Genomic DNA, 26,106 nt, shown 5'->3' with positions numbered 1-26,106 from the left:
CTTGCAATTTCATAGGTCATTTCTGAAACCGGGAGCACGTAGCGCCTGTTACACAGCGAGGCAAAATATGCCAAAGTTAAAGAAAATACCGAAATAGATCCAAATTCAAAAGAAACAACATAATTTACTATTTGTCGTCACCTGTTAGCACCTGGGTAGCAGTCTTCACTCCTATGTTTCATATTTTGTCGTGATTGCCGCGGATGCGTAACATCAAATTCGTAAGTCTAACACCGAAACCGTAATGGATTCCGCGCGATGATTTGGGAATAATAACAAATTGATCTGCTATATATTAAGTGGTCACTTCCACAGAGGTCGTCTTGGACTGAGATAAGTTTCCTGACAGATGAATATGGAGGAACGTAAAGAGAGCACAGAGTATAAAAACAAAATGAATGGTGTTTCGAACTGCGATAGCTTGTAAAGGGGTATTGGAGGGCCCTGGCCGTTTTTCAGTTTCTTTTTTCGCTAAATGCAGGTATCAATAAAAACTACACTGCCAAAGATTGGGAACTGATGTCAATTTTTATTTCAAAGGTTTTTACATGGCCCTTCATAGCTCCGGTCGTTATCAATGATCATAGCAACCTTATTTACACATCTGCAATTGCCGTTACTGTGTCTCAATGTGTCAGCTGTTTGACCCATTTGTGAAACTGTTATCCAGTATACACGGATCTGATCAAATGCGGCCACCCGGTGTCAGCCTATATCTTGAACTGCAGCAGGAGGAAGAAGTAGGTGATGAACAGTCCACACAACTGAAATGAATGAATGTTGAGTTACATGGCAGTCAACGATAGTTAGCAATAATAAGGGTGTCCTGTACATGGAATGGGTCAGATCGCTGACTTTGAGTACTGGCGATTAGGTGCCTCACTCTGGGAGTGTGGGTTCAAATCCTGAATGGGACTCACCCAAAAAAGTACTTGAATCTGTACTTTCACGAGAATATGTTTTCCTAAATATAACGTTTGTTACATTTGACCACTTTCTAAATGGAATTGTGTATTGATAACATTCAATTAGCCTGGTGGTTGGAGACCAATAACCTCCTGAGTGACATCCAGTGTGGTTTCCGAAAAAAACAAGAAGTACCATTGACGATTTGGAGCGTTTAGAATCCTTAATTAAACATTACATTGCCACCAAACAACATTATATGATATGATACAACGTGGAAACATGGTACTTTAAAATATTTGCATGAATTTGGATTGAGGGGCAGATTACCTCAGTTCATATCTCAATTTTTAAATAACAATTTCATCTCATTTCATCAAGATCAGGGCGTCCCTCAAGCAGCATCCTATTTGTCACACGATTTAGCATCAGTATAGTTTCACTGAAGTTTTGAACAACCGTGTTGATGGTTCACTTTTTGTGGACGATTTGAACATTTCCTGTAGTAAGAATATATGAATACGATTGGAAGACAGCTACAACTGTCTGAACCAAATTAAAATATGGGTGGGCGAAAACGGCTTTAAATTTTCTTAATCACAAACACTATTCACTTTTGAGTGAGTGAGTGAGCGAGTTGGGTTTAACACCACTTTTAACAGTATTCCAGTGATATCACAGCGTGTCAGCTTAATGTGGGAGAAAAGCCCGAAATGATGCAGGTCTCAGACGTTTACCACTTGGGTGAAACCCACGAGCATGGGTATGGTGCTGACAAACCTAGAAACATAATCGGGTGAACCGGGATTCGAACCAACAATCATAGGTTTCTGGTGTGTCCAAGGGGCGCAAATCTGCACAGCGAATCGCTGCGCCTTAGACGACTGCGCCACCCGTGCCTCCTCCACGCAATCGGGATCAATGACATGCATCAACCAAGTCAGCGAGCCTGACCACCTGATCCCGTTAGTCGCCTCTTACGACAAGCACAGTCGCCTATTACGGCAAGCATGGGTTGCTGAAGACCTATTCTACCCGGATCTTCACGGGTTGATTAGTTACAGTCCGCCGTCATAGACAATGTAGCAGGAATATTCCTGAGTGCGGCATTAAACAAGAAACAAACAAACTGTGGACAGTTTGTGGAAGCTAATGAACCTTCTCTCGAACAACGCTGCATTAAAATATCACTGCAATACATAACTAAATAACATCCATATCAGTCAATCCCAGCATACAAACCCTCTGTATGAAAAGCCGTTTCGAAATTTGTCAAACCTGGTTTCACCACTTCAAATCAGAATTCAACCACACATCACAGCAGCAACATATCATATCACCTTATCGACTTCAGTCTTCTCCTCCTTGGCAGATGGTTAAGCCAGGAGTAGACCCATTCTAACCAGGTTAACAAAGTCCGAAAGGTATTATATAATATTAATAGGAATGCAACCAGCTACGAACAAAGTGTAATCCTCATAGATCTATTTTTACAGACGGGTCCAAGGATGGCTGCAAAAGTGAAAGTGCCACAACCATTTGATCCAAAACTGTCTCCTCAAGAACCCAAGATAATAGTTCACTCTTCTCTGTTTTTGTACAGCTTTGACCTCTATCGAACAAAACAAAACAAATCTAACAAATACATCATCGACTCCGATTCATTGTCTTTCCTTCAGGCTCCTCAAATCATCCTATAATCCTAAACATTTTGGAACTATATAATGATCACTGTAATTCCCTGTGATCCCCAGCGAGGGGGGCTAGCTTTGGTTACTGGTGGCCTTTAGCCCGTGTTTTAAACTGTATAAATAATGCTGCTATGCCCACATATGTTTGAGAAATTTGTTTTTAAATAAAACTTTGTATTGATCACTCACTTGTGTATATATATATCAACTTTTTCTTGTCGCTTGATGGCTGATATAATGCCAATGCGACGTAAAACTTAAACTCTCTCACCGACTCAGACGGAATGATCTCGTGAAGGACAGAAAAGCCAAATTTTCTTGTTTATCAGTCGAACATACTTGTCAATTCCAAAATATCACAAAGTAATGCAATATTTTATGTTAGTTGAACATACTTGTCAATTCCAAAATATCACAAAGTCATGCAATATTTCATGTTAGTCATGTCACTGTGCATAGTGGTATATTGATTTCAATTGTCGAGATAAATGTTTGATTTAGAGGCATGGGTTGTTGACTCTGCAACTTACAGTCAACAGGAACTCGTTTGTGATGACAAAGAAGTTGATGGCCGTGAATCCGGTGGATGTTCCTGTCAACTTGGCGACAAAGAGGTTCAGCTGAAAAACAGTAAGCAAGAATTGATGAAAATGGCTCAATCATAAATGAATACAATCAGATTCATTGTAGATGTGATACTTTTTAATGCAATCCCTATCAATTCGACTGTACCATTCCTAGTGGTGTTGTTCAGAATAACAAATTTAATTAACAAACTTTGTTGCGGAGTTAAAACAGTTTGTCTAAATGTTGACGTATCTTACGAAAAGTGGATTTCAGGCAAACAGTCTGCTAAAGCATTAGCCAAAATTATATTTGTTCAAGGTGTGTATATCGAAATGTACTTTGTGATCTATGCCGGTTAAGATCCATCCACACAATATAATATGAAGTAAAGATAATGTTTATAATTTCACAAAACTACGGGAATACAGCCTCAGGGTTTCACATTGCTTCTGGGCACAACAAAAATAATTAACATTCTCTTTGGGAACCAGTATTATATGACAAGAAATATATACCCACCTGACCTAGAAGTTCTGAAGTGGCGTTTTTTGTCCCAATGTTGAAAATATCATCCAGTAAAGAATGGGCCTGAAACAGTAGTACCCAGGAGATTTTGCAGCTAAATATCTAAACAGCAAATTTATGCACAGATTTTGTAAATAGTCGTCTGTGTGTGGGCAAATATCTCAAACATGAACAGTAGACGGAAGAGGTGTTTGGAAAAACACACCCATACTAGCATATAGCATAGTTGAACAAATGAGGGAAAACCTAAAAACATAATCAGAGACTACTGTATTCTTGTGCGTAATCACGCACATTGAATTATGGCACTTTTTGGCACACCCCAAGGCGACCTGTTTATTCAGTAACAAGCTACATTAAAGTGTGTACTTACCGAGTCATGTACATCTGAACTGCACCTTGTCAGCAATATTATGATCACAAAACAACTTCCAAGCCAAAATAAATGGGTAGAAGTTGTAAACGTCTCCTGAGGGTCATTTATCATCTGATACGTAATAAAACAGGCCAGGAGAACCTGAAGGAACAACGATAGTCCGAGGATCCATTTGAAGGTTCTGTTGATGATATCCACAGCCTGACAAAGCTGTGTGTAGCGAGATCTCAGTTCTGGCAGACGTTCAGGGATGTTGTCATCTGCTTCCTTGATCTGCTTGGAAAGGACCTGCCCAAATCTGAGGAACTGACCCTGGATGACCCTGGACACTACGACCACGAAGATGACAGGAAATACCCATGCACCAGCGTTTAAAGAATGCAAGATAAGACTGAGTGCGACTGCCCATTGTTCCTCTGGAAACGGCCGAACAATGGCACCAAGGAAAGGCTTCGATGTCGACAAATTGCCAAGAGTGATTGTAAAAACTGAAGCAATGTTGATGAAGAACAAAGCCCATCCACATGATGTCGCAACCTTCAAATACTTAATTGGGCATATGAATCCACATCCGATTTCTTTTGTCACATTGTTGTCGAAAAGCGAATCCCAGTGTTGGAAGAAGGATCGCAAATGACTCAGTCTTTGACATGAAACAATCATAATAGTTGCATTCAGTGAGCACTGAAGGTACCAGGATGTGAAGATTAACATCAAAGGTAAGCTTTCATTAAGAGGGAATATGCCAACAACACATCGGACAAAGTTGGACCACAGCAAAAGAAGAACCATGTAACAATACACTCGGTGGCTGAAGAATGCCAGTAGCCATGTAGATATTCTCTTACGTCCATGCTGAGACTGTTCCAATGTATTGCTATCCTGCTGTGGATCAAAGTAGAATCCAAATATTTTCATGGACATCAAAAGAGGTTTCATTCTGTCCCCAATTGTTATAAACTTGCAATTGCTTGCAATGTTCGTTTCTTCCGAAGTGGCAATACTTTCTATTTTCATGATTGATGCTGGTATGTAATCTGTAGTTTCACTTGACAGAACGTCCAACTGATTGTTAAAATGTGTGCCTGTAATTCAGACGAACAGCCTTTACCCGTCCGTGTGGTGATGCAGTGTAGAACTCATTCTTTTAATCAACGTATTTGGGTGCCTGTGTCTCATAATCAACCACGTGACAAGTTATGTAAAGCTGTCAAACAACTGTGAATGTTTTCCTGTAGGCCTCACAACCCTATTTGCCTTTCAAAACATGACAATGCAAACACACCATTACACGGTAAACCAATCCAGATGACATTCAATTTTTGCCATAATGGCTCATGGCTAAATTAACATTTTAACTGATTGGATGACAGCCAGAAAACATACACTCTATTCCATAGAACAGACATGCAATGAAGTGTACATAAACCTTTGTTTGTAATCTGCAAGAGATAGAGGGTACAGAGCTGACAGTCAGTGCAGACAAATAACAATACAAATGTGAATTTATGAAATAGCTTTCTATATACTGATCGTTTTAATCAGTGGTAGAGCGTCCACCCAGAGAGCGGAAGGTCCTGGGTTCGATCCCCGGCCCCGTCATACCAAAAGACGTTAAAGAGGGTACTTGTTGTTATCCTGACTGGCGCTCGGCATAAAGGGGCTAAAAAAGGACTGGTTGGCTCGGAGTCGTTATACTGTGTCTGAGTGGGGTATCCATGTTAAACTGCGGTAATGTATCTCTCAGGGATTGACCCACATAGCACAAATACAATAATTCCGATTTGTAAACTAAAAATACAAAAACCGAACAGTTAGGACGTTGTCAATACAGGCCCCAAACGTATTTTCAAACACACACCAGTGTTAATTTCAGATATGATTTTGAATATCATATGTCTACAGGATACTTGTGAACATAATAACATACTATATCGAGCGGTATTAAAATATCAACGCATGAGTTTTGGTTTGCCCATCAATTGTTTGGCTTAATGTGGGAATAGCGCCGAGCAAGAATGACAACATGTCATCTTCATCTTGCATTTCAAAGTTTACCGTTGTACTCACATCATAAGCATCAATACGTTTTGAAAAGAAATAGTTTCTTTAACACAAGAGAGATTCATAATGTAATATGACATGTTTGTCATAGTCCGTGGCGTGACACAACCTACACTGTACAGACTGTTCGGGTTGTGAGGAGACTTTTTACACACAGTTTATCGTTGTTTGGAATACTAAAAAAACCGAAACCAGTACGCATGTACGGTTAATCTTGAATGGATATTTTTGTTGCGCGATAAGCCTGAATTAACTGAAACATTGTGAACCCATTGCTGTTCTGCTGCTCTGTTGACTATAGTTCTCCTTTTTGATTTGTTTGGAAACACTCCACAAGTAAGATAAGAACACACGTAGTTATTTAGATTATATTTAGTAAGAGCTGACATAAGATCTCCGTTTGAATAGTCCAAGAAAAATACCTGTATATTTGAGTCCTTTGACATAAGTTGATAGTTCAGTCATAGAAACTTGTTTTAAGCACCATTTTTTGCCAGTGTTTGACAGAACTAGCTCATTGGAGGTTGAGACCCGTGAAGATCCAGGGAGGATAGGTCTTCAGCAACCCATTCTTGCCGTAAAAGCCAACTATGCTTGTCGAAAGAGGCGACTAACGGGATCAGGCGGTCAGGCTGGCTGTCTTGGTTGATGCATGGCATCGATGGATCGATGCGTGGTTCGATGCACATGATATTAATCAAGGAATTGTCTGGTCCAGACTCGATTATTTACAGACCGCCGTCATATAGCTGGAATATTGCTGAGTGCGGCGTTAAACAACAAACCAACCAACTTACTATATTCACCTGCTCTACATATGTCAGCGCCATCGCAGTGCGTCCTCTTCACATGTGTCACACATAGATGTCTTGAATGTGTTGTCAAATATGACACACTAACACAGGCTTCCAGGAATATCAACATCAGAGACTCAAACTGATGTTCTACCATCTAAACCAGCATCAGACACTCATGATGCCATGAAACAAATTGAGAATGTTGAGGGCACTGCCCACCTGACAAACAAGGAAAAAAACAGATAAAGAAAAGAGCCAGGGCCCTCCAACACTTGGAGGTGCCTTCTCATACGTCTTACCATGTTGAGGTTCACAATTCGTTTGAACCTCTGGAGATGGAGGTCACTCCTTCCAACTCCATACCAGGGAGTGGTCCTCCCTCACGTTCCAGATCACCAGTTGAGCCCCCCTGAGTAGCTCTCCAAATATCATCCAATGGTATTGTAGAGGACTAAGAAAAAAAATCAATTGCAATTATTAATACAAGCTCATAAACCATCAGCATTTTGCCTCCAAGAGACTTACTTGAAAACCACTGATCTAATGGATATCAGACAGTATAATTCGTATCATTTCTATTCACCTCTGGGTGCTAAAGCAACTGGAGGTTCTTCTGTCTTGGTGAGGCAGGGTGTTATTCACAGCCCTGTTACTCTTGATACCCCACTTCAAGCTGTCGCTGTCCGTATAGCTATGCACATTGTTCTTACCCAATGCTCTGTTTACATCCCTCCATCGTCTTCTATGACGCAGACTGACCCTCAGGCCCTGTATGACCAGCTCCCGAAGCCCTGTATTATTATTGGCGATTTCAATGGACATAATCCGCTTTGGGGCAGTGCGCATACAAGTATCAAAGGAAAGACCATAGAAGATTTCATTTCTGATAACGATTTGTGCATATATAATGATGGTTCGGACACTTATCTACATCCTGGTACAGGTACTTACGTCTCTGGATTTGTCAATTACAGATTCAGAAATACTGAATGAATTTGAATGGTCAGTCCACAATGACCTCTGTGGAAGTGACCATTTCCCTACTATTTTAAAGCCTGTGACCCCATCTGATGTTCCTCGATCATCAAGATGGAACTTTAATAAAGCTAACTGGGCCTTCTATGTATCTCTCTGTACAAACAAACTTAAACCTAATCTTATTATTGGTGTTCCTGATCCTATCAAATGTTTTTTCTGATGAATTAACAAAAATTGCTGATGAATGTATTCCAAAGTCCTCTGCGGTTCTCGCATACGAATACCATGGTTAAATGATGCTTGCAAACAAGTAAGGAAGGCCAGGAAAAAGGCCGAGCATTATTTCCGCCGACATCCAATGGTGCATAATCTAAATAAATTCAAGATTATGAATGCTAAAGCCAGGCGCATATTTAAACAAAACAAACGCCAGTCTTGGGAAAAATATGTCTCTTAAATAAATTCACGTACTCCATTGTCTAAAGTATGGAACATGATTAAAAGAATTAAAGGTAAGGGTTCGAAAACTAGCATCCACCGTCTTAAAAATTGGTATGACTTGTCGACAGATACTTCAGATATTGCCAATAAACTTGGTGAAACTCTGTCTAAACATTCTTCCTCGTCGAATTATGTCCCTAAATTCCAGTCCTACCAAGAGCAGCAAGAAAAGAAATCTATTAATTTCAAATCAGATAATGGGGAGGATTAGAATGAAATCTTCTCCATACATGAGCTCCATGCTACCCTTGGGCAAGCTCATGATACTGCTATAGGATCGGATAATATACCTTATCAACTCCTGAAACATTTACCACAATCATGTCTAGAAACCCTTTTAACAATATTTGATGACAGCTGGACTTCAGGAGAATTTCCTTCTTCGTGGCGTGAAACTATTATTGTTCAAATACCTAAACCTGGTCGTGATAATGCCGATCCTTCAAATTATCGACCAATTTCATTGACCAGCTACGTTTGCAAAACTTTGGAACGTATGATCAATAATCGCTTAGTTTGGTACCTGGAAACCAATAATACCATCGATCATTTTGTTCGTTTGGAAACTTTTGTTAAACATGCCATCATAAAGAAACAACATGCATTGTCTATCTTTTTCGATTAAGAAAAAGCATACGACACTACATGGAAACATGGTATTTTAAAAGATTTACACGATTTTGGGTTGCGAGGCCCTTTGCCTCAATTTATCTCCAAATTTCTATCAGACAGGCAATTTTAAGTTCGTGTGGGGTTCCACCCTGTCTGATCATTACAATCAGGATCAGGGTGTCCCACAAGGCAGTATTTTGTCTGTCACATTGTTCAGTATTTAAATAAACAGCCTATCTAAAGTTTTAAATGATTCAATTGATGGATCTCTATTCGTGGATGATTTTAACATTTCATGTCGTGGTAAAAATATGCATACTATTGAAAGACAATTACAGTGTCTATAAAAATCCATAAATGGTCATTAGAAAATGGTTTTAAATTTTCAAAATCAAAAACGAATTGTATTCATTTTTGTAGAAAATACAAATCACATAAAGACCCAGAACTAGTTTTGGATACACACACTCCTACTAAAGTTGTAAAAGAAGTCAAGTTCTTGGGTATTATTTTTGACCACCATCTGACCTTTTTACCACACATAAAATATTTGAAAAATATATGCCTGAAGACCCTTGACCTTCTGAAAGTCGTTTCAAATTCAAAGTGGGGAGGGGATCAGAAAACCCTCCTCCAACTGTACAGAGCACTTATCCGCTCTAAACTGGACTATGGCTCCATCATCTATGGTGGAGCCTGTAAAAGTAACTTAAAAATACTTGATAGTATTCATCATCAAGGCCTGAGGTTTTGCCTTGGAGCCTTCAGAACATCCCCTATCGAAAGCCTGAATGAGCCATCATTAATCAACGTCGGATAAAATTCTCATTACACTATCTTACAAAGCTTTATTCAAATCAAACTAATCCTGCATATGAGGACATATATTTTAAAAAGCCATCCCTTATTCCTCCACTCGGTCTACGAATCAAACCTGCAATTTCTGCTGCTAATATCGATCTTAAAAATATAGCTCTTCTCCACCATGGCAGTTGGTACAGCCATAGGTTGATCTGTCATTAACTGAACTTAAGAAATCCGAAACAAACCAACTAATTTACCAACAAGAATTTAATCAATTACAGAACACATATCAAACTTACAAAACTATATTCACAGATGGATCCAAGGATGGTGACGCGGTTGCCAGCCCCACTGTAATTGGATCCAGGACTATTTCTTCACGACTTCCAGATCATAGTTCCATCTTTACAGCCGAATCCCATGCCATTTTAACAGCTCTAAAATATATTGGTAAACAATCTAAGCATTAGCAATATGTATTATTTTCAGACACACTCTCATGTCTTCAGGCTATCAAAAATATATCATGTAACCATCCACTTTTAATCCAAATTATTGAATTATATAATAAACTTGGTTCTGGCCAATATGACATCATCTTTTGTTGGTTACCCAGCCATGTTGGAATCAGTGGGAACACAATGGCCGATGCTGCTGCAAAAGCAGCACTCAACAAATCTGTGACACTACTTCTGATCCCATACACTGATATCAAACCTGTTATTAGATGTTACATCAGAGATCAAATGCAACAAAAGTGGGACACTCAAGTAGGTATCAATAAATTACATGAAATTAAACCACATATCGGTTACACCTACTTGGGTTGTCAGTCCAGATTTACAGAGGTCATTTTACGACGATGTCGTATTGGCCATAGTAGATTTAGTCACGAATATTTATTAAAAGGTGAAAATCCTCCATTTTGTATCCCTTGTGATGAGAGAATCACGGTCAAGCATGTCCTGCTTGACTGTATTGGTTGCCATCTCAAAGGATAACTATTTCAAATCATCTTCTCTAAAGGATCTTTTTTAACAATGTTAACACTCATTTAATTATTGGGTTTTTAAAAGAAATAGAACTGTATAGTAAATTTTGATGATGTGTCTTGTATAAAATGAATGACTTTTTAAAATTGTTAGAATGAATTTATATCCGAGTTTGTTATTGGCTGCATCCTCAAAGGGGTTTGACATAGTGTAAAATTATTGTCCCCCTGAGAGGATATAGTAAGTCCACGGCATTCAAAGAATAGTTCTGCCTACTACACTTTTAAACGTAGTATATTTGTAATTTTAATTGTGGCTAACTTTGCGTACAATCGCTAGTTGCTGAAGGGATGATGTAAATCCTGCTGGGTTCCATGCAGGAAGCTAAAGTACTGTAAGTCCCCATGGTCCCTAGTGTGGTGATCTACCTTCAGCTGCTGGCGATCTATAGCCCTTTTTTATATTGTACCGTTATTTATAATGATATTTTTTTTATAGTAGTATGCTAGTTTTTTTATATTAATCTGTGATATTCTAGTACTTTTACTGTCCATCGATGGCAGGTTTTTATTTAGTTAAGATATATGTATTAAAAATGTATAATTTCTCGTCACGATATGGCTGAAATATTGCCGGTGTGACGTAAAGCATTAACTCACGCACTCACTCACCTATGTGTTTATATATTCTACGCAGTCAAGCAAAGTATGCTTGATGGTGAACCTTTCATCATGGTTATATCGAACTCAAAGGGACCACTAATTTTAGTTCGTAATAACCATAGTTCGTTATAGGCATAATTACAACATATATACAACAAATGGCCAGGACTAAAAAATAAGTTCGTTATATCGGTCAGTTCGTTATAAACGTAGTTTACTGTATGAGGTTCGTCCTCATCTGTTCTGAGCAGATATTCGTGATTCTTCCATGTTATTGAAGGGTGCTAATTCTTACTAAAGCGTTCGGTTCCAAATTACAAAAAGAGGTATCTACTCTACAGTGGAAACACATACGAAATAATCTCCAAAGAAAACCGACTGTGGCCATGACGACATCATCGCAAAATGACCTCATCATACCCTTATTGACAACCGAAGAAGGTATGACCGATTGTTTGTTTTAAATTCATAAAGTGTATTGATTCCCACTTGGGTGTCACCTTTTGTTGCATAAGATGCCGAGTGTTAATTCGGAAATAACTGGGAAGTAAGGAGTGGAGATAAGGGTTAGTTGCAGCATCGGCTTTCGAGTTATCTACTATACCTACATGACCTGCAGGTATCAGCAAAATATTATGTCGCATTGGCTAGTACAAAAATCATTGCAAAGTTCTAAAATGTCTAGGATTATAGTATGATTCGAGGAGACACTTTTAAGTGCCCGAAGACAACACAAGCAATCTGAAATCAGAATGAATGTTTTCCATTGGTTTTGTTGTTTAATATTGGTCAAAGCTGTTTAGCCTAGGCCTCAACAGTGAAGAGAGAACTATAATCTGGCATTCTTGAGGAAACAGTTTTGGATCAAACGACATTGGTAGTTGTAACTTTGCCACCATCCTTTGGCCTGTCTGTAATAATGGATCTGTGAGCGTTGTACTTTGTTCATAACTTGCTATATTCTTGCTATATAAAATACCAAAGTGAGGTCCACCTCTGGCGTCACCATCTGCCAGCGAGACCACAGAAGTCGGTAAAGTGAAATGATATCAAAATATATTTTAGCTGCTGTGTTGTTTGCATGAATTCTGATTTCAAGAGCTGGAACCAGGTTTTTTTATTTTGAACATGGTCTCACGAAGAGGGTTGAAAACATAATTACATGCTGGGTTTGAGTGTTTTGAATGCAATTTAATATCATATTGCAGTGATGGCTTAATGCGGCGTTCTTCAAGGAGAGGTTCATTAACCTCAACATCCAGACTGCGCACAGGGCAGGTCCTGAAAGCTCCACGAAAGAACAGCCTAAGGCCTTGGTGGTGTAATGGAACCATTATTTGGTTTGAATCGGATTACTGATTCCCTCCCCATACGGAACTTAAAACAACTTGCAAGGAGTCAAGAGCCTTCAGGCACTTTGCCTTTAGAGTGAGTGAGTGAGTTTAACGCCTCTTTTAACATTATTCCAGTTATATCGCGGCGTGTAGCTTAATTTTGGAGGAAAGCCTGAAGTGATGCAGGTCTCAGACGTTTACCACTTCGGTCAAAGCCACGAGCACGGGTATGGTGCTGCCGAACCTAGAAACAAAATCGGGGCGAACCGGGATTCGAACCCACAATCATAGGTTTCTGGTGTGCCCAAGGGACGCAACTCTGCACAGCGAATCGCGGCGCCTTCGACGACTGGGCCACCCGTGCCCCCTGCCTTAGATATTTGATGAGTGGGCCTCCTCTATTTCCTTGATCTAAAAATAAGTCTGGATCCGGGTGGTGTTTGTATTTTTGGCATAAGTGAACACAGTTTGTCTTGGAGTTAGAAAACGTTAAGCCAATTTCTTCTATCCACGAGAAGAAAAGTGACTGCCTTGAGGGACGCCCTGAAAGGATCAAACACAGGATAGAGTCTATTAGCATTTGATACTTGTGAGTCACTTACGCCCGCCTCGGACAACTTTGTCACGTTAGTGGCTGCTGTGACACGAAAAGAGTGCTTTGTTTACGTTTCGGGTAACCCTGCATCGTTGGAGTTGGTTGACATATTCTTTTTAAGAGTGTTTACTTCCAATGGCTGATAGGAAGATCAACAACATAATTTCAGAGTCGAAGAGGCATGCGGATTATATGATTCAATTTGTTTGCTTTCGTTGAAAAAAAGGAAGTGCTTTAGACTTTTTTTTGGCAATTGTCAAATATCTGGAAACGAAACGTTACAGAGGGACAAAGAACTCGTTTGCTTATTCTCTGAATAGAAAACCAAACATTTTATTTGATAGTCATTTGCACTTACTGATACACATTCTTAGCTGTTGCATTTAATCAGGTTGTTGATAAAGGAGAGGTGGGTGTTGGGTAAGCGAATGTGGGGCCTAATTATAGAGTGTGTAGGCCTAATTATGTCATTTCCCGTAACAGAACAAATTTGATAATTGTTTTGTGTTTTATCTCCTACTTTGGGAATGGGCGCTAAACTATTATGTCGACAGCAACTGGGAGAATCTCAGCATGAACAAATAGCATCTCAGTGTGTGGTTGTCTACATGTTCTTGATTTTGCAATTTTAGCTAAAAGGGTAGTAAGAGCAGTCACAGAGGGGTGGGTAAAATGTACATCTCATATGTTTTTTCTAACATTAACAAAAATAAAAGACCACCCACAATAAAATGTACAATGCCAAAGGTTGAGAACTGATGTCATTTTTTATTTCCAGAGGAGATTTTATCTTTTCATCAGAGTGAAACTGTAAGTGGGCCTTGCCAGCTGTGGTAGTTTTCACTGATCTTGGTGATCTTACAGCTGCAATTGTCGTTACTGTGGCATAGAGTAAGTCTCCATTTTTGGGACAGGACACTTGGTGTGTATGAATCTATCCACATGAGGACAACCCAGTGTCAGTCTATATCTTGAATTGCAGCAGGAGGAAGAAGTAGGTGATGAACAGTCCACCCAACTGAAATGAATGAATGTTGAATAACATGGCAGTCAACAATAGTTCGCAATAACTAACAAAAACATACCCAAGATTGTCTTGTTTATCAGTCAAACGTTTTTTTCAATTTCCAAATATCACAAAGCCATGCACTATTTCATGCCATGTTATGTTGTATGTCGTATCATTGAACAGTGGTATATTGATTTCATTAATGTCCAATGTCCTGTGGCAAGACAGATGTTAGATTTTATGGTATTTATTGTTGACGTTTCAACTTACAGTCAGAAGGAACTCGTTTGTGATGACAAAGAAGTTAATGGCCGTGAATCCAGTGGATGTTCCTGTCAACTTGGAGACAAAGAGGTTAAGCTGAAAAAGTAAGGAAGAATTGATGATGATGGCCCGATCACAAATGAATACAAACATTGCAAGTTTCCCTGGAATGTGTGATTAAAATATTGCGGCAAAAGGTGATGAGTGATTGGTCAGTCGGAGCGTGACAACATGCAATATAGTTCCAGCTGAACCTTGTTTTAAGGCAGTAGCGTAACTACCATTTTGGCAAAGACACATTTGTCAAGTATCTCCTTTGGCGGCAATCAGTCGGGAAGGGGAAGCTTCTCTAGGCCAAAGTAGAGATAATTTATGGATAACAACGCCTTTGTTGAATGTAAAGGCGAAGTTTCGGTATAGAACCTTATACCGTTGTAAAGCAAGGCTGAATGGGGCCATAAGGCATCTTTGTTAGTTCCCGCGCTCACTCGTCCTGGGGTCTAATTGGGCTAGTGTTGGAGCCAAGCGAATGGGGCATCAAGTCTGTTAAGAGCCTGCCATTGTTACTTCGTTTCGAAATATACAGATACCCCACTCATCGACACAATGACACAAACAAGATATGAATGCCTTTTACGGGACACCTTCCGCCATTTTTTATTTATTTTGGTAGGAAATGTGTAAGATCTTGTTCCTCAGTAATGCCTTCTAACCTTTTCAGCCTCCCACTAAAGTAAACTGTTTTACAATCGGGAGAAGACCCTAAGTCGCCGAGGTCTACACGTACATGGGAACTAAAACCGACCGTTCTCGCTGAATGTCTTCACAATTTATGTTACAGATACTGCCTGCACTTATAGAAGGCCTAGATTTTCGGTATCTTAGTCTATTATTTTGGCGGTGATGACAATTATCTGATATAAGCTTATGTATTGTATATCTATTTATTACTTTATTTAGTGTTAGTTAATGGATAAGCTTAAAATACCATAAAAGGACAAAAAAGAAATATGCTGTTTGTGAAAGACTAAATTAAAAAAATACAACCAAAGCATTTGTCTGGTCTTTGTGTGGACTGAAAACTATTGTCATGAATGTCTGTATTATTAGAGTGAAGAATTTTGTTTTTAGTAAACATTTTGTACCAATTTATATTGATACATTCATAATACATCAACTCATTTGTTATGCAGAGAAAACAAACCCATACATACCTTCACAGGCACAATAGATATATGCCTAGATAGGACCAAATTGGAACCCCTTAGACAAATCCTCAATGGACCCATTTCTCAGCCCACATTGTTGGTTCAATCTAATTTTGCTGGCTGGGGCGTTTCTTCGAGGAATAACATAAATAATTAAAATTACCTTTGGGAGCCAGTATTGTATGGCAAAAACATATACCTACCTGTCCCAGAAGTTCTGCAGTTGCGTTTTTTGTTCCAATCTGGAAAATGTCATCCAGCAAGGAATGGGCCTGAAATAGTTTTTTAACATTTTGTAGATGTCTATCTAAACAGCCATCGTAGGCTGAGAATTTGGAAATAGCAATGCCATAATAAACACTGAGGAACATATCGTGTATTACATAACTAGCAACGTTGAAAAAACCATAGTCACAAAGCCTGAAGTAATCACAAACCTAGAAACTTAACCAAACGAATTTGCGATTCGAACCCACGATCATCTCTCTGGCACACCTGTTTGGTGCAACCACGTCACGCACATTGATTTGTGGAACTGTAGACGACTGGGTCAGAGTGAGATGCTAAATAAAAGTGTATACTTACTGCGTCATGTACACCAGAACTGCTCATTGTCAGCAAAACAACAATCACAAAACAACTTCCCAACCAATACGAATAGATAAAAGTTTTAAACATTTCCTCTCGGTAGTTTATCATCTGATACGAAACAAAGCAGGCCTGGGAAACCTGAAGGGAAAGGGATAGTCCGAGGATCCATTTGAAGGTTCTGTTGATGATATCCACAGCCTGACAAAGCTGTGTGTAGCGAGATCTCAGTTCTGGCAGACGTTCAGGGATGTTGTCATCTGCTTCCTTGATCTGCTTGGAAAGGACCTGCCCAAATCTGAGGAACTGACCTTTGATGACCCTGGAAACTACGACCACGAAGATTACAGGGAATACCCATGCACCGGTGTCGAAAGTAAACACAATAAGATGGAGTGCGACTGCCCATTGTTCCACTGGAAAAGGACGAAGAATATCAACAAGGAAAAGATTAGAATTGGAAACATTGCCAAGAATGACTGTAAAACATGCAGCTACACTGACGACAATTACAGCCCATGCACTTGATGTTGCAACATTCAAATACGTTATTGGGCATCTGTATCCACATCCGATTTCTTCCGTCACATTGTTGTTGAAAAGAGCATCCCAATGTTTGTAGAAGGATCGCAAGTGGCCAAGTCTCTGACATGAAACAACCATGATAGTTGCATTCAATGAGAACTGGAGATACCAGAACGTGAGACAGATCCTCAAGGGTAAACCTTTATTAAGAGGGAATATGCCAACAGCATTTCGGACAAAGTTGAACCACAGCAAAAGAAGAACCATGTAACAATACAGTCGGTGGCTGAAGAATGCCTGTAGGCTTGTAGATATTCTCTTACGACCATTCTGTGACTGTTCCAATGCATTGCTATCCTGCTGTGGGTCAAAGTACAGTCCAAATATTTTCATGGATATCAATAGAGGTTTCATTCTGTTCTCAGTTGGTATGGACTTGTAATTGTTTGCAATGTTCTTTCCATCAGAAATGTCAATACTTTCTATATTCATGATTGATGCTGGCATGTAATCCGTAACTTCATTCGACAAAACGTCCAATTGTTAATTTGAATTGTGCCTGTAGTTCAAATGAAAGACATATTCATCCCTGTGCGGTGATGCGGTTTAGAATTGACGCTTTGAAACAACACAGTGAGGTGCCCGTGTCACATTATCAATCACGTGACAATTAATGTAAAGCTTTCGAACAAGGCTGACTTTGTACCTGTCGATATCCACAGCCACCTAAACACCATAAACCCCATTTACTTTTTAAAGATTCAAACGTAAACCCAGCAGCACACTGAAAATCACACTATGTACGGCAAATGGCTGCATAATCAACTGATTGGACTTGAGCGGGGAAGCATCAACTCTATTTGGTAATGAAGTCACACAATCAGAAACCTGTATGGGCATTATGCAAGAGTACAGAGCCCGCTATCAGTGAAGAGTATAAACAGTTTTCTACGGTGGCACGTGCTGATGGTTTTAGGACAGTTGATAAATTGATATTCAGCTAAGTGCTGTAACATGGCTAATAGCTAAAACGGAGATCGCACTTATTTAAGGTTAGGTTTAACCAATCAAGTTTTGCAAGCTATTTGATGTACGACCTGTAATTTACCCTCACAGGGATTGACCCATATAGCACAAATACAATAACGCTGATTTGTAGACACAAAATACATTTAGGATGCAGTAACTACAGGACACAAGCTAATGATTCAAATTTCAAGGAAAGCAGCAGTATTTCAATATGGTCCAAAGTATGTGGATGGATAGCATTTCTCATCAACGTCATAGGTGTTTTGTACCTTCAGACAATCACGTCTTTTCCATACTCTATCGCGACACTGATTGTCTGTTCCACCCTGAGTGAGTTTGGTTTTACACAGCTTTTAGCAATATTCCAGCAATATCACGGCGGGGGACACCAGAAATGGGCTTCACACATCGAAACCGTGCATTCGGCGTGACGAGCAAACGTTTTAACCACTAGGCTATCCCACCGCCCCCATCAGATACGTGGGCAGGAGGTAGCTATGAAACGTCACTACAAACAATATGGATGTCGTTATCTATAAAAAGTATCATGTCTTCTACTAAAACAAGGGGCGATCGGGTAGCCCATTGGTTAAAGCGTTCGCTCGTAAAGCCGAAGACCCGGGTTCTATTCCCAACATGGGTACAATGTGTGAAGCCCATTTCTGGTGCCCCCCACCATGATATTACTAGAATATTGTTTATAGCGGCGTAAAACCACACTCACTCTCATGTATTTGGGATAGGAGCTTGGATATTTGTGGTAACAATATCATTCATGATCGGGTGCAACTGAGCGTTTTAGACTTTATTGGGCAATTGTCACCATTACTTTTTGTTGAAAATCGGTAAAATTCACTATCATGTGGGGGGCACGGGTTCGCCCCGATTATGTTTCTAGTTTTGTCAGCACCATACCCGTGCTCGTGGGTTTCACCGAAGTGGTTAACGTCTGATACCTGCATCACTTCGGGCTTTCCTCCCACATTAAGCTGACACGCCGCGATGTAACTGGAATACTGTTCAAAGCGGCGTTAAACCCAACTCACTCACTCACTCACTCACTCACTATCATGTGAGTGGATTCCATGGTTCATCACTTGATTTTCTGTTTTGTTTGCATTCTGCCGTCACATGTCACGTGTACTGTCGTGTGGCATCAGGCATCAAACAAACACTTACGTTTTGTACAAACTGTGGGAGCGTCATGACATCAGCCCATCACGACGTAAATAGCGTACTTTTTCATGGGATAAAATATTGTCGGTGCCTTAGACCTTTCAGAGAAGCATCTTGTAGGTTCATTCTCTACTCTGCCACATTCATGACAGGTCCATTCACCACATGCACACTGCTCAACATTATGATCTATTCAGGAGCATGAACACTATTTAATGTTACTGTCATGTATTCACATGGTGTCTCTCACATACATCTATTGATGCCAACGTATTTTATGGCTAAGAGAAAGTTGAAAGACCTTCGTCACATATAAGTAAACAAGCAAGGTTCATATTCAGCCCTATCACATTTAGGGCCGAAGCAAAACAAGCCCATCAGTACTCCTGTCATACGACGACTGTCTGTAAAAAAATCGATTCTGGCCCAGATAATCCTGCGACATGAACGCAATTTTATACTATCGTTTAGAAATTCCATAGAATACCCGAAAACAGGTATGAGGCAATGCACACTGTCCTTTTCTATGCCAATTGTGTAAGTGACGGGTGCTACTTAAAGGGCAGGACATGCTTATCCTTTTCGCGGACCCCTGTCTAGTCGAATCTATTTCAGAAGATAATCGAGGCTTTGACTTTAATATATATTGTGATCTCCACGTTTGGTGCATCAGAAATACCGTACGTATATCTTGATCCAAGTGAGCTAAACGTTATGTATGCCAAAAGACAAACTACATAATTCAACCTGTATATGTGTTTATTGCCTGAACGCTTTTGATTTTTGGGCCAGGGATAAAGCCAATCATGTAGTATTCAACCACATTTCCGTCGGAATTGCAAGAAATAGTGAAACCACCAGACCTTCCTGTAAATATTGTACAGTTCAAGAAGAAAAGTATATCTGGAAACGAAACGTTACAGAGGGACAAAGAACTCGTTTGCTTATTCTCTGAATAGAAAACCAATCATTTTATTTGATAGTCATTTGCACTTACTGATACACATTCTTAGCTGTTGCATTTAATCAGGTTGTTGATAAAGGAGAGGTGGGTGTTGGGTAAGCGAATGTGGGGCCTAATTATAGAGTGTGTAGGCCTAATTATGTCATTTCCCGTAACAGAACAAATTTGATAATTGTTTTGTGTTTTATCTCCTTCTTTGGGAATGGGCGCTAAACTATTATGTCGACAGCAACTGGGAGAATCTCAGCATGAACAAATAGCATCTCAGTGTGTGGTTGTCTACATGTTCTTGATTTTGCAATTTTAGCTAAAAGGGTAGTAAGAGCAGTCACAGAGGGGTGGGTAAAATGTACATCTCATATGTTTTTTCTAACATTAACAAAAATAAAAGACCACCCACAATAAAATGTACAATGCCAAAGGTTGAGAACTGATGTCATTTTTTATTTCCAGAGGAGATTTTATCTTTTCATCAGAGTGAAACTGTAAGTGGGCCTTGCCAGCTGTGGTAGTTTTCACTGATCTTGATGATCTTACAGCGGCAATTGTCGTTACTGTGGCATAGAGTAAGTCTCCATTTTTGGGACAGGACACTTGGTGTGTATGAATCTATCCACATGAGGACAACCCAATGTCAGTCTATATCTTGAATTGCAGCAGGAGGAAGAAGTAGGTGATGAACAGTCCACCCAACTGAAATGAATGAATGTTAAATAAACATGGCAGTCAACAATAGTTCGCAATAACTAACAAAAACATACCCAAGATTGTCTCGTTTATCAGTCAAACGTTTTTTTCAATTTCCAAATATCACAAAGCCATGCACTATTTCATGCCATGTTGGGGGGCACGGGTGTCCCAGTCGTCTAAGGCGCCGCGATTCGCTGTGCAGAGTTGCGTCCCTTGGGCATGCCAGAAACCTATGATTGTGGGTTCGAATCCCGGTTCGCCCCAATTATGTTTCTAGGTTTGTCAGCACCATACCCGTGCTCGTGGGTTTCACCGAAGTGGTAAACGCCTGAGACCTGCATCACTTCGGGCTTTCCTCCCACATTAAGCTGACACGCCATGATATAACTGGAATAATGTTAAAAGCGGCGTTAAACCCAACTCACTCACTCACTCACTCATGCCATGTTGTAAGTTGTATCATTGAACAGTGGTATATTGATTTCATTAATGTCCAATGTCCTGTGGCATGACAGATGTTCGATTTTATGGTATTCATTGTTGACGTTTCAACTTACAGTCAGAAGGAACTCGTTTGTGATGACAAAGAAGTTAATGGCCGTGAATCCAGTGGATGTTCCTGTCAACTTGGAGACAAAGAGGCTAAGCTGAAAAAGTAAGGAAGAATTGATGATGATGGCCCGATCACAAATGAATACAAACATTGCAAGTTTCCCTGGAATGTGTGATTAAAATATTGCGGCAAAAGGTGATGAGTGATTGGTCAGTCGGAGCGTGACAACATGCAATATAGTTCCAGCTGAACCTTGTTTTAAGGCAGTAGCGTAACTACCATTTTGGCAAAGACACATCTGTCAAGTATCTCCTTTGGCGGCAATCAGTCGGGAAGGGGAAGCTTCTCTAGGCCAAAGTAGAGATAATTTATGGATAACAACGCCTTTGTTGAATGTAAAGGCGAAGTTTCGGTATAGAACCTTATACCGTTATAAAGCAAGGCTGAAGGGAGCCATAAGGCATCTTTGTTAGTTCCCGCGCTCACTCGTCCTGGGGTCTAATTGGGCAAGTGTTGGAGCCAAGCGAATGGGGCATCAAGTCTGTTAAGAGCCTGCCATTGTTACTTCGTTTCGAAATATACAGATACCCCACTCATCGACACAATGACACAAAGCAAGATATGAATGCCTTTTACGGGACACCTTCCGCCATTTTTTATTTATTTTGGTAGGAAATGTGTAAGATCTTGTTCCTCAGTAATGCCTTCTAACCTTTTCAGCCTCCCACTAAAGTAAACTGTTTTACAATCGGAACAAGACCCTGAGTCGCCGAGGTCTACACGTACATGGGAACTAAAACCGACCGTTCTCGCTGAATGTCTTCACAATTTATGTTTCAAAAACTGCCTGCACTAATAGAAGGCCTAGATTTTCGGTATCTTAGTCTATTATTTTGGCGGTGTTGACAATTATCTGATATAAGCTTATGTATCGTATATCTATTTATTACTTTATTTAGTGTTAGTTAATGGATAAGCTTAAAATAACATAAAAGGACAAAAAAGAAATAAGCTGTTTGTGAAGGACTAAATTAAAAAAATACGACCAAAGCATTTGTCTGGTCTTTGTGTGGACTGAAAACTATTGTCATGAATGTCTGTATTATAAGAGTGAAGAATTTTGTTTTTGGTAAACATTTTGTACCAATTTATATTGATACATTCATAATACATTAACTCATTTGTTATGCAGAGAAAACGAACCCATACATACCTTCACAGGCACAATAGATAGATGCCTAGATAGGACCAATTGTTGGTCCAATCTAATTTTGCTCTTCGAGGAATAACATAAATAATGAAAATTACCTTTGGGAGCCAGTACTGTATGGCAAAAACATATACCTACCTGTCCCAGAAGTTCTGCAGTTGCGTTTTTTGTTCCAATCTGGAAAATGTCATCCAGCAAGGAATGGGCCTGAAATAGTTTTTTAACATTTTGTAGATGTGTATCTAAACAGCCATCGTAGGCTGAGAATTTGGAAATAGCTATGCCTATTATATACACTGAGGAACATATCGTGTATTATATAACTAGCAACGTTGAAAATATCATGGTCACAAAGCCTGAAGTAATCACAAACCTAGAAACTTAACCAAACGAATTTGCGATTCGAACCCACGATCATCTCTTTGGCACACCTGTTTGGTGCAACCACGTCACGCACATTGATTTGTGGAACTGTAGACGACTGGGTCAGAGTGAGATGCTAAATAAAAGTGTATACTTACTGCGTCATGTACACCAGAACTGCTCATTGTCAGCAAAATAACAATCACAAAACCACATCCCAACCAATACGAATAGATAAAAGTATTAAACATTTCCTCTCGGTAGTTTATCAGCTGATACGAAACAAAGCAGGCAAGGAACACCTGAAGGGAAAGGGATAGTCCGAGGATCCATTTGAAGGTTCTGTTGATGATATCCACAGCCTGACAAAGCTGTGTGTAGCGAGATCTCAGTTCTGGCAGACGTTCAGGGATGTTGTCATCTGCTTCCTTGATCTGCTTGGAAAGGACCTGCCCAAATCTGAGGAATTGACCTTTGATGACCCTGGAAACTACGACCACGAAGATTACAGGAAATACCCATGCACCGGTGTCGAAAGTAAACACAATAAGATGGAGTGCGACTGCCCATTGTTCCACTGGAAAAGGACGAAGAATATCAACAAGGAAAAGATTAGAATTCGAAACATTGTAAAGAGTGACTGTAAAAGCTGCAGCTACGCTGACGACAATTACAGCCCATGCACTTGATGTTGCAACATTCAAATACGTTATTGGGCATCTGTATCCACATCCGATATCTTCCGTCACATTGTTGTTGAAAAGAGCATCCCAATGTTTGTAGAAGGATCGCAAGTGGCCAAGTCTCCGACATGAAACAACCATGATAGTTGCATTCAATGAGCACTGGAGATACCAGGACGTGAGACAGATCCTCAAGGGTAAACCTTTATTAAGAGGTAATATGCCAACAGCATTTCGGACAAAGTTGAACCACAGCAAAAGAAGAACCATGTAACAATACAGTCGGTGGCTGAAGAATGCCTGTAGGCTTGTAGATATTCTCTTACGACCATTTTGTGACTGTTCCAATGCATTGCTATCCTGCTGTGGGTCAAAGTACAGTCCAAATATTTTCATGGATATCAATAGAGGTTTCATTCTGTTCTCAATTGGTATGGACTTGTAATTGTTTGCAATGTTCTTTCCATCAGAAATGTCAATACTTTCTATATTCATGATTGATGCTGGCATGTAATCCGTAACTTCATTCGACAAAACGTCCAATTGTTAATTTGAATTGTGCCTGTAGTTCAAATGAAAGACAAATTCATCCCTGTGCGGTGATGCGGTTTAGAATTGACGCTTTGAAACAACACAGTGAGGTGCCCGTGTCACATTATCAATCACGTGACAATTAATGTAAAGCTTTCGAACAAGGCTGACTTTGTACCTGTCGATATCCACAGCCACCTACACACCATAAACCCAATTTACTTTTTTAAAGATTCAAACGTAAACCCAGCAGCACACTGAAAATCACACTATGTACGGCAAATGGCTGCATAATCAACTGATTGGACTTGAGCGGGGAAGCATCAACTCTATTTGGTAATGAAGTCACACAATCAGAAACCTGTATGGGCATTATGCAAGAGTACAGAGCCCGCTATCAGTGAAGAGTATAAACAGTTTTCTACGGTGGCACGTGCTGATGGTTTTAGGACAGTCGATAAATTGATATTCAGCTAAGTGCTGTAACATGGCTAATAGCTAAAACGGAGATCGCACTTATTTAAGGTTAGGTTTAACCAATCAAGTTTTGCAAGCTATTTGATGTACGACCTGTAATTTACCCTCACAGGGATTGACCCATATAGCACAAATACAATAACGCTGATTTGTAGACACAAAATACATTTAGGATGCAGTAACTACAGGACACAAGCTAATGATTCAAATTTCAAGGAAAGCAGCAGTATTTCAATATGGTCCAAAGTATGTGGATGGATAGCATTTCTCATCAACGTCATAGGTGTTTTGTACCTTCAGACAATCACGTCTTTTCCATACTCTATCGCGACACTGATTGTCTGTTCCACCCTGAGTGAGTTTGGTTTTACGCAGCTTTTAGCAATATTCCAGCAATATCACGGCGGGGGACACCAGAAATGGGCTTCACACATCGAAACCGTGCATTCGGCGTGACGAGCAAACGTTTTAACCACTAGGCTATCCCACCGCCCCCATCAGATACGTGGGCAAGAGGTAGCTATGAAACGTCACTACAAACAAAAGGATGTCGTTATCTATAAAAAGTATCATGTCATCTACTAAAACAAGGGGCGATCGGGTAGCCCATTGGTTAAAGCGTTCGCTCGTCAAACCGAAGACCCGGGTTCTATTCCCAACATGGGTACAATGTGTGAAGCTCATTTCTGGTGTCCCCCGCCATGATATTACTAGAATATTGTTTATAGCGGCGTAAAACCACACTCACTCACTCATGTATTTGGGATAGGAGCTTGGATATTTGTGGTAACAATATCATTCATGATCGGGTGCAACTGAGAATAAATATCCTATTTCTATGAGAATCTGGTAAAAAAATCGCAATAGAGTTTGCCATTTGAAACTCTGCAGGGCATTGGATCGTGTCTTTATGTACCTGTTGGCTTTGGTTCCAACAGGCCTTCGTTCTGTATCCAATCGTCACCAACAATCCTATCCCTTATGATCAACATCCTTTTGTTTTGCACATCAGTAGGTACACTGATGTCATCAGCCTTCAGTGCTTCACAAGTGAACATTGCAGTGAATGTATACTCACTTCCACAAGAAACGCACACGTGAAAATATGCACGTTGACAGATGGTATTTACGTGCGTTTCCAGACTGAGAGAAGAATCAAACACCCAAATTTCGAGTTCATGTGCTTTGGTTTAATGACACTGACGTAAATGGTGATATTTTCAGCCTGTTACATTTGGAAGAAAAAATCAGTTTCGTTTTGTCCTCATTTAACTGAAGAAAGTTGACTGACGTTTTGGGTACTGACCCGAAACTGTGAGCCCTTAACATTTGAAAAAAAAACAATTATGTCATCTGCCTTTTAATCCATTAAACTGTCTTAAGTCAAATTTTTGTCAATCTTGCCCTTTTAGTATTTCTTGTCTTTACTGTT

The 26,106-nt window shown here is 39.8% G+C and overlaps 1 protein-coding gene and 1 long non-coding RNA gene across 2 annotated transcripts; both read right to left on the bottom strand.

The window, feature by feature from the left end:
- Nucleotides 1-600: 600 nt before the first annotated feature.
- Nucleotides 601-5,166, bottom strand: LOC124120242. The gene is made up of 4 exons (XM_048403707.1): nt 4,063-5,166; nt 3,684-3,752; nt 3,128-3,217; nt 601-764 (listed from the first exon to the last, which is right to left on the bottom strand). Exons 1-4 carry the CDS (start codon nt 5,080-5,082, stop codon nt 711-713), a joined length of 1,233 nt encoding a protein of 410 aa, XP_048259664.1. The 5' UTR covers nt 5,083-5,166; the 3' UTR covers nt 601-710.
- An 8,972-nt stretch (nt 5,167-14,138) lies between these two features.
- On the bottom strand, nt 14,139-16,157 carry LOC124120437. Its single transcript, XR_006858826.2, has 3 exons — nt 16,089-16,157; nt 14,684-14,773; nt 14,139-14,422 (listed from the first exon to the last, which is right to left on the bottom strand). It is a non-coding gene; the product is annotated as an uncharacterized LOC124120437 (long non-coding RNA).
- Between the last annotated feature and the right edge of the window lie 9,949 nt (nt 16,158-26,106).

Source organism: Haliotis rufescens, unplaced genomic scaffold, assembly GCF_023055435.1.
Source record: "Haliotis rufescens isolate VD_foot unplaced genomic scaffold, xgHalRufe1.0.p SCAF_3, whole genome shotgun sequence".
Taxonomy (NCBI): Eukaryota; Metazoa; Mollusca; class Gastropoda; order Lepetellida; family Haliotidae; genus Haliotis; species Haliotis rufescens.
This window is presented reverse-complemented; position numbering and strand designations above follow the sequence as displayed.

Bases quoted from the DNA above. Each gene is read 5' to 3' on its own strand.
- LOC124120242 (XM_048403707.1), bottom strand. From the start codon at position 5,082: ATGAAAATAGAAAGTATTGCCACTTCGGAAGAAACGAACATTGCAAGC. The intron at 3,218-3,683 runs GTGGGTATATAT...ACTGTTTTTCAG, and splicing joins CTTCAGAACTTCTAGGTCAG to CTGAACCTCTTTGTCGCCAA. The intron at 765-3,127 runs GTAAGTTGCAGA...CATTCATTTCAG, and splicing joins CAAACGAGTTCCTGTTGACT to TTGTGTGGACTGTTCATCAC.